The 10,019-nt window shown below is 35.2% G+C and overlaps 1 protein-coding gene and 1 long non-coding RNA gene across 3 annotated transcripts; both read right to left on the bottom strand.

Annotated features, from left to right (window-relative positions):
* Positions 1-960: 960 nt before the first annotated feature.
* On the bottom strand, positions 961-3,356 carry LOC140959969 (histone deacetylase 8). 2 transcript variants are annotated; one of them, XM_073418048.1, is made up of 4 exons: positions 2,640-3,356; positions 1,637-2,217; positions 1,396-1,510; positions 961-1,311 (listed from the first exon to the last, which is right to left on the bottom strand). In XM_073418048.1, exons 1-4 carry the CDS (start codon positions 2,995-2,997, stop codon positions 1,214-1,216), a joined length of 1,152 nt encoding a protein of 383 aa, XP_073274149.1. In that variant the 5' UTR covers positions 2,998-3,356; the 3' UTR covers positions 961-1,213. The 2 variants fall into 2 exon arrangements, with proteins under 2 accessions (XP_073274149.1, XP_073274148.1); XM_073418047.1 differs by having other exon boundaries at positions 961-1,510; positions 2,640-3,351.
* A 2,810-nt stretch (positions 3,357-6,166) lies between these two features.
* Positions 6,167-8,627, bottom strand: LOC140960091 (uncharacterized). The gene is made up of 2 exons (XR_012172105.1): positions 8,438-8,627; positions 6,167-6,359 (listed from the first exon to the last, which is right to left on the bottom strand). It is a non-coding gene; the product is annotated as an uncharacterized lncRNA (long non-coding RNA).
* Between the last annotated feature and the right edge of the window lie 1,392 nt (positions 8,628-10,019).

Here is a 10,019-nt window from a genome sequence, read left to right as displayed (position 1 = left end):
CTTGTGAGACAGTTTTATTGGTCAATTTTGTGAGACGAGTCTTCTATTTAGGTCACTCATAACAGTATTATTTTTTATGTCTAAAGAATTATTTTCATTGCAAGTATGAACTAGATCGAGTCACCTCATTGATATAGATATCCGAACTCACAAGAGACATACTTCAACCAATAATTTTAGAAAAATATAATTGATCGCAATATGTGATCAGTTAATAAATTTTAAATTTGAGGTTTAGAATCCAATATTTTATCAATGATTAAAGAAAATGATAGTTTATAAATTTATTAAAGGAAAAAAAAAACACAAACACACTATTTCTACAATAATATAGATAAATAGGTCAATTGGATGGCGAAGGAGGCTATCTTTCACTCATTTAAGAAACATTAAAACTCTACTTAGCAATTTTGCATAACTTCATGTTTGAGGAAAAAAAAAAGAAAAGATTTGAAAGTATTCATACAAAACATACAATCCATAATACACACTAAAATTAGGGATGACGATTTTCTCCAAATCTGTTAGTGAATCCGATACTTGACCCGAAGTATGAAAGTATTTTTTTGACTCGATTAAATAATTAAGTAATCGGGTATGTGGGTTCTCCGGGCGGTGATAGAGACATGTCTAGCAACATTCTATCATATCCGATCCAAATATCTGATTAAATTANTATGCTATTTTTGTATGAAATAGTGTTACAAGATAAATTATTTTTATTATTTTATTATTTCTTCTGTAATATTTAGGTTGTTAATTTTTATTTTTAACATTTTTTCTTGTTCTATTAAAAATTAGGTAAATATGTATAGATTAATATAAATAATTCAAATTTGAAAAAAAATATAATTGCAGGTGATAATATGATATTGAATGATATTGACCTCGGGTATGAATATTCGATCCTCCGACGAGTACAAAGATGAAGATGAAAATTGAACAATCGACAGGGCTAGAGATGAAAATTAATATAATAAATGAGGACGAAGATGTACATATGAAATTTTACCCAAATCCGACTAATTGTCATCCCAAACCAAAACTACATCCCAAACCAAAACTATTTCATAAAATATACAAGTTACAATAGAAAAAAAGATATCTTACAGCAACTGGCGGTACACCCGCCGTCCACCATTCCGGTTAGTTTTGACTTGGCAAAAAATATTGCGAAAGATTTCAAGTCTGTAAAACAGTGGGATGGTGACGACTACTTCAAGAAGGGAACGAACTCCTGATGATACTTTTTCATGGATTCAACAGCAAGAACGGCGAAGCTTTCGTCTTCGGGGTAGTGGGCGATTGGGTCTGACAATAGAGGAGTAGGAATATGAAGCACACCTTCAAGAGTAGCATGCAAGCAATACGCTGAATACGTAACATGATAACCACCTTCTTGCACTATCAGGATGCGGCCATTACAATACTTATTAGCCATTCCACGAACTATACTCCCGATTTTTCGATATCCTTCCATTGTCAAGCATTGTCTGCCGTTCGGATCAAACTAAGAGAATAAATAGGACTGAATTAAGATGCCAGAATTTCAAGAAAGAACGCAACACTTCACTGAATTTTCAACAAGATAACAAAAATTAATGTGGCATGCTATCGCATTTAAGTATACACTTACAGCACTCGAGTCCTGGCCAATGACAAGAACCATAATTTCAGGCTCAAATTTCTCAATAGCAGAGATGACCAACTCGTTCATTGCGTACTCATACCCCTTGTCTCCGGTTCCATTTGGCAGAGGAATGTTGAGATTATACCCAAAGCCTTCCCTTTCACCAAGCTCGTCCACAGTTCCCTTTTGTGGATGCGAAGGCCCCCATGATCCATGATTCATGTGAAGTGAGATAGCAAGAACTCTATCCGAACAATAGAAACCCTCAGCAGTTCCATTTCCATAATGAACATCGATATCAAGAACTACAACCTTTTTAATATCTGAACTCAGAGCTAGTTGTATAGCTAGACCTGCGTTATTTAGAAAACAATATCCATCAGCTCGAGTAGGTTGAGCATGATGACCTGGTGGTCGAACCAATGCGTAAGAGATTTCTCCTTGTCCATCAAGTATGTGCTTCATTGCTGATAAAGTGGTTCCCGCAGCAAGTAGCGCAGCATCCCATGATCCAGGGTTCAAGAATGTACCAGGACAGATGATATAGTCCCCATTCCTGTCTGCCTCAACAAGCTCGTTTATGTACTCTGAGAAATCCGGGAAGTAAAAAATTTTGAGGCCAAAAGTCACTCCAAATTCGATTCTAGAACCAACTGATTGACGTGTCAAATTTGGTGGCATCAAAATAGAAATTTTGGTCTAATAAGTGGCAAGGAAATGAGACAACCCAATCACAGCATTCCTAATTTTGTCAAAAACCAATTATCTTTTTGATGATAAAAACAAATGTATTGTTCACAACTTCAAACAGCTTAGCTTTCAATAAATAAACCATTACTCAGAATAGCTAAATATTCACTTTCTTCCCATACATGAGCTATGTAACATGAATTTCAGGCAAGCAAACTCAACAAAGGAATGAACCAAAACATCATTTCAAATGAAAAGTCTATGCTGACTACTCTAACAAAGAGGGTGGAAGAAAATTAAAAAAAAACAAAAGCAGTACCTTGGGTATGGAACGAGAGCAATTCAGAGACGAGGGCTGGCCTCCCTTTATGCCATGAGATGAAAGGCGAAATGGGTCCCCGTTTGAGAATCGAAACCATATTCCTGACCCGATCCGCATTCTCCGGGTGCTTCTCCAGCACATCGAGAAAACCCGGATCCTCACCGGAATCGAAAACCCCACCGCCCGTCTCATGTCTCAGCATTCCCTCATGCCAGAACACGTTAATCAAATTCTGTCTTCCGGCAGAAGGTGGATTTGAGGGAGAATGAAGTGGGTGATGGGTCACTTGAAGATTCCGCCATCCTGCATACGTATTGCTTTTTTGTGTTTCGTTTTCGAAGGGGACCTCTGCCATGGGGGAAATGAGAAATTGGGACTCCCGTACTCTCGGTGTAACCAAATCAATACAATCAGGATAATTAAAACCAAGTTTAATCAAAACAATATTTACAATCTAATTTAATCAAAACATTACAAAATTGATAAATTTTACCCAATTGATAGTTTTTTCCATTCTTCAACTCCATCACGTTCCAGTAAAGACTGTTCTGTGGTTTGTTTTTCAACTTCACTAGTTCCATCACCATTCTCTCTCAAATGTGTCTTTTTTTTTTTTTTTTTACCTCAACGAAGCACCAATCCTAAGTCCACGACAAACTCATTGTTTCCATAATAATGAAGAACAAAATTTTCAAGATTCGGTTGGAAGTGAAGATATTGATGGATCATGTATTCATACAACCTAAAACATTTCAATTTGTTGTTATTATTACAGTAGGTTTTTTTAAAAAAAATTGGATAGTGTTCTAAAACTCGACTCTCATATCACTTGAGCCCTAGCAATTTGGGTCAGGTCTTAATGAATCCGAGTCACTTCATCAAAACGTGACCCATTTATCAAAACTCGACCGAGAAAAACCTAAGTCGCATTTACGTTTTTGAGTTTTGTTTTAGTAAAAACTGTTGCCAAATTTTTAGGGTTGTGTGTAGGGGTCAAGTTGTCATGAATTTGGCTTGAGATTTTATGAGTCAGAATCACATTTTAGATTCATAAACACTCGACCCATAGATTGCCAACAAAGTTATAGGAAACGATTTTTGACATCACACTTACGTTTTTAATATCAGTTTTAGTAAAAGTCGTGCTCGACATGGACGAACACACGACCCAGCTTTTAATATTAGTTTTAGTAATAGGATGACCTGTATTTTGGGTCGAGTTTATGCGTTTGGGTTGAGCTCGACTCAAAACGAACACACACCCAGATTGAAAAACTCGACCCAAATTTCAAAATTTTCCCTTTTCTCATGCCAAATAACAATTTCTTTATGTTGTTTTGTACATATTTATTTTCCCACCAAACTTGAAAGAAATCAATTTTATGATTACAAGATGACATTGGGGTCTCACGACACTGAGGTGTCTGACAAAATACGTTTATTTTTTTAATGAAAATGAGTTTGAGCAGTTGGTCCAACAAACCCAATTAGCCAATTTAATTAGATTTTCCAAAAATAAATAAATTCGAAAAAGATTTTGTGGTTTTTGATGAGTAAACATATCTATGATAGTGGGAGTGATGAATTTTAGATGGTGTATTGCAAGAGACATGTTCGTATTTCGTTGTTGGAGTATAGTTTGCTTACTGACCTCAATTGCTCTAAAATTTATCCCATCATATATGAGAAAGATGGATTTAGGCTTAAACTTTTTAGTAGGATGTCGAACTCATGTTTGGTTGATTTGAAAAGTGATATTGATGAATACGAAAATGGTGGATGTGAATAAGTGAATGTTGAAAAATTGAAACTGACCAACTTTTATTTTGTGGTAGTTGTATGAGGTTCTCAACGTAAAAGAAAACAAGATACGCCAGATCTAAACTGAATTAGATTAGTTGATGACTTGGATAAATTTAATAACTATCAATGAGGTCAATTAGCTTTCAAAGAAGTAGTTTATGTGTTGTGAAAAAACTTTGAAACTAAGTTTAGAAGTTATAAAAATTTGTCTAAACAACATAAGAATGATCCAAACTTCAATGGGTTCGGTAACTTTCATATTATTGGTTTTATTCATTCTTTGTAAGTAAATAAATATAGTATGTCTTTTTTAAAAAATTATTTCTAATTCTATCTCATATTAATATACTTATCCTCACACAAGCACCATATATTAAGAACATGTACTTAAATCTACTATGCTCATATACTACTAAATCTTTTATGCTACATAGATTCATTTTCTCGACCATCTTGAATAAGAAGATAGAAGAACAAAACTTTTTCCGGATGACCTCTAAAGATATCATGGGCAAGTTGTTTACTTTTTAAGGCTTTGTAATAGGTAATATCAACCACTTTATTTATTTTCATAATAGATTTTGGTTGAGGTGTCACTTGTTACCCCCAAAAGTTCTCTCTCAACATATCACAAACGACAGACAAGCTTGATTTTCGATGTCTTTTACGCATTGCTGTCAAGTCACAAGTTTTTGTGTTATAGTATGTACGAATCTCAAAATATGTTGTGTCATAACGTTTTGAAGTCCAAATTCTCCACTTGAAACCTTTACTTACGAAACAACAATATATATGTTTGGGGAAGATTTGACACTTTTAAACATAAAAAGAAGAGTTCACATCAATTTTAAATAACTCTTTTTTCACGTCAGTCTTGCTTGAAAATTTCTGACCAATATAGAGGTTAGAACCATCAGTTAATGAATATGTATCATTACTAGCCTGCACATGAATCTCAGTATCATCCGAGTGCCCATCATAATGTCCTCGATATCATTTTGCTGAATGAGGTCATTATCATCCACATGCACCATAGTCATGTGCTCTACATCATTTTCCCGACTGAGCACATAATTTATTTCTATATTTTGAGTTGAACAAATATTATTTACATATTCGAATACCTCATTGTTGCTACAATGATCATCAGAGACAAAAGTTCAATCAAAATAGTCATACAAATCCTTTTCATTACCATAAATGTATTCATTATCCACAAACCCATCATTCAAATCATTCACATTTAACGAGCACAATCAAATCAGTTCCAACAATATGAAGAATTTTATCCGTCTCAACAACATCGAAAGTAACAAAAATATTATCTATTTTCAGTAAACTAACGTAAACAAGTCAGCCTGACCGGGAAACAATAAATACTCAACTGATTAATTTTTTCAATTAAATCAATAAATTCCAAACTATATAATTTTATTTGTTGTTAGTTTTTTTTTAGAAAAATTATGTGTTTGCACTTCCTGATCCACGAAAAATATTTATGCACTCCTTTTGCCTACACTTTTTTCTCATATGAAAATTCGTACAAAAATATTAAAAATATGATATTGATATATGATATTTGAGTACCAAATATTTCATATCTGGTACTGATATATATATTTGTGTAGAGGTCTCTAAATACGTACTTGAAAATTTGCGGAAAATTTAAAAATTTTTTTTTAATTAATTAAAATGACTCATTCATAAATAAGTAACGGATAAAAGTTTAACCATTCAAAATAGAAGCGGAAGTAAATGTTTGTTTGCAAGATAATAATTTAAAACAATTCAACAACGAAGAAATTTTTTTGAGTCAAGATAGTAAATGCTAAAAATATGAGGTCCTCGGGTTCCACTACTGCCGACCCAAGCTAGCTCACTGGTCCCCGCCCTCGGTCTTTGCATCATCGGTACCTACAACAAACAAGTCTCGTGAGTCTAAAGACTCAGCATGCATATATCGTAAATAACGAGGAAATAAATAATAAAATTGCATGCAAGTGAAAATATCATGTCGTGAGGCATAACGTAAAATATCGTGTCATGATTAATTATAATACGTGCATAACTGAACTGAAAATCATAGTGAAAATGTTTGCTCCTTGGAGCCCTGTAGTGAAATAACTTGTAATAAATTTCTTGGTGAGATTATGGTCTACGCAAGTGGCCCCTGAACTGAACTGAACTGACCGGTAACTGACGACCGGGTGAAATAATAATCCCATGACCGGTAACTGACGACCGGGTGAAGTAATAATCCAATGACAGGTAACTGGAGACCGGGTGAAGTAATAATCCCATGATAGTAAAGTGACCACAAGCAATATCGCATAAATCTCAAAATGAATATTTTGACCGTAATATAATTAAATAACATAATTGAATATGAAAAATTTCGATTTTCTTGCATTAAAATCATGTACTTGCGATATTTAAAATACATATGTGGCTTGATTGAAGAGTGAAAGAAGATATAAACATGCCTTGGTTTGTTTTGACAGAAAACAAACGAAATAACGACGCGGCGCGGCAGAGACGGAGTGCTCTTCACTTTCTTACTTTTTCTCTCTTAATTTCTTTAAACCAAGCATGCACCATATTTATTATAATAGCGAAAAAAATTGTAAACATGATGCATGAACATTTAAAATATCATGATTTGTGCTCAGAACGCTGCTAGGACTAAAATCTCACCCCGGGTGCAAAATGATCAATTTGCCCCTGGAACACAAAAATTTCCGTTTTTCCCCTAGACGTAAAATTCCACGTTTTTGACATTTTCTTAATTCCATTGACTCTAACATGTCTCAAATAATTATTTAAGCCTACATAAATTTGCCCATATTTTTATTTGGCTTAAATCGATGACTTTTAAATCAATTTTTAAATATAATATATTAATGCGTTTTAATCCCGAATTAAACCAAACCTTAGCATAAAATTCCCAAATTAAAAGCTTAGACTTCTAATAATTATTTGAGCTTAAATATAATTTTTTATAATTTTATTAAGCTTAAATCTAGGCGTTTCAACTAATTCTTTAATTAACTTATCGTGCGGCGATTAAATCTCGGATAAATCAAAAACTCATTATTTTGATCCGAAACTTACCAAATTCTTAAAAATGTCCCAAAACATATTTAAAATCATCTCGAGCTCATTTCATAACGTAACCGAATTGTTTTAAAACTTGACCGGGGTTCCAGTTTTAACCCGAATGGAACCGAAACTTAACCAAAACTTTCCCAACTTTTTTCCATACCTTAAAAACACATTTGCAGCCTTAAAACCTTCAAGATCAACCCATTATAACCTTCGCACCTTAGCCCACCAGCTGCTGAAATTTACATCTCCCACATCCACCACCCTAGCACCTTATTCTCCCCTTATTGCAATCCTAACCTGCCACTTATGAGACCAGCCACGCCTCGGCTGCCCCTAGCCCATCCTAGGATTCCTCTGGACCCAAAGACACCATGGTTCCAGTCCCATGCAACCTACACACTAAGCCTCCATGCTAGGAGCCGAACCACCCCCACCGCGAGTTCCTTTGCTCTAGACTCGTTCGTGCTGCTCAAGGGTCAGGCCAGCAGCTTTAGAGCTCTCCCAGACCATGGTTCGAACCCATTAGAGGCAGCTCCCAAGCCTGGAATCACCCCGACGCCGGCGGCTTCCCTACCCGACTCTCGATCTACTCGACATCCTTCAAAGAACCACCGATCCCACCTATAACTCTCACTCCCTCGGCCATCAGTGACTCCAGCAGCTGTACCACCTGATTCCTTGACATAAAAGATCCTAAATCATGACACCAGCAGCCCCTTTACACCACAGTTCACAGCAAACATGAGTAATATGCCAAACCATGCAAGATTTTGTCAAGTTTTAAAACAAGAACATCACCACAAGAAAGATCTATAATTTTTGATGCACACACAAAATTTTCAGAATAATATGGCGTGTATGAGAGAAAATGGGAGATACGAACGTGCCTTTGATGATTCCTACACAAAGCGATGAAGAAAGGAGCAACGAGGAGGCGCCGGAAACTTTCTTTTGCAAGGAATTGAAGTGGCCGATGCTTTCAGCTGTTGGGGTGTTGAAACCAAAAGGAAGGTTCTGAAATAATGGTGTGTCGGCTGCTGAACCAATTGGGTTTAGGTGGAGAGGTGTTTAGGTGGTAATTATATATTTTAATAATAGATAATGGGCATCAAATTATCAATTAAAGGTTTAAAAAGACTTTTAGTTCCAATAAACCTAAAAGTAGGTTCATTAAATTCAAACACTCTCCCGTAAAATATTTTGTGTTGAAAAGTTTTTGAAAATATTAACCAAACCTTCAAAAAGTCCCCCGATTCCATAAAAATTGCGTACCTTTAAATATTAAAATTGTAATGCCCATGGACTGTTCCCGATCCAACTGATGGGAGTCGATTATCACATGGCCCATTACTCAATGACTCCTCCAGCCCAGGCACTGGAGTCTGTACCTCCCCAAACTCGAACCTAAGATCTCCTGGACATATAGATACTTAACACAAGTCTGGTACCAATTGAGCTTGTGCTAAGTATCTATATGTCCATGAGATCTTAGGTTCGAGTCTGGGGAGGTACAAACTCCAGTGTCTAGGCTGAAGGAGTCATTGAGTAATGGGCAATGAGATAATCGACTCCCGTCAGTTGGATCGGGAACAGCCCATGGGCATTACAAAAATCCTCCAGGTAAAAATACCCAATAAATTCCCAATTCTTGAAAAATATCTTTAAAACATCTTAAATTAATTAATAAAAATTAATCGTGTAATAAAAATAATTTTCCTGAAAATTCTCCGGTCTCCCTTCCTCGTTCGAGCGCGAAATGAAACTTAAAAATTTTTAATGAATGAAACTTTAAAATTTCATGAATTAAATTCTACCATGCATGAATTATGCATAAAATGCATAAAAATATTTAAACACAAATTAATGAAATAAAAATGCATTTAAAGCTTTAAAATAATTTAATAAAATACCAAAGAAATTTAATAACTTGCATGCATGCTAACTTTTTAAATTATATTTACTAACATGCTAAATTACCACTTCTTAAATAAGTCTTTATTAACTTATCTCAATACTCAATCTCCCGTCCGGCCTCACTTATATAACTGAAAAGGTGACAATTACACTACTACGTAAAATAAATAAATTTAAAGAAAAGAATTTAAATGCTCATGCAATAAAAATTATTTTAATTTAAATACTTGGCTTATACGCAGTTCAAGTTACGGGTTCTACAATCCTCCCCCCTTAAAAGAAATTTCATCCTCGAAATTAAAACTCACCGAATAGCTCTGGGTACAGGCTCCTCATCTCTGGCTCAGATTCCCACGTAGCTTCCTCCTCTGAATGGTTAAGCCACTTGACTTTAACTCGATTAACCAGTTTGTTCCGAAGCTTCTTTTCATGTCTGTCTAGGATCTGCAATGGTCTCTCCTCATAAGACAGGTTCGGAGTAAACTGCAACGGCTCAAAGTTCAGGACATGCGAAGGATTTGCCATATACTTCCTCAGCATAGAGACGTGGAACAC

Source organism: Primulina huaijiensis, chromosome 15 (genome assembly GCF_012295235.1).
Source record: "Primulina huaijiensis isolate GDHJ02 chromosome 15, ASM1229523v2, whole genome shotgun sequence".
Classification (NCBI taxonomy): Eukaryota; Viridiplantae; Streptophyta; class Magnoliopsida; order Lamiales; family Gesneriaceae; genus Primulina; species Primulina huaijiensis.
The sequence above is the reverse complement of the archived record's forward strand: the minus strand, read 5'-3'. Positions and strand labels throughout refer to the sequence as shown.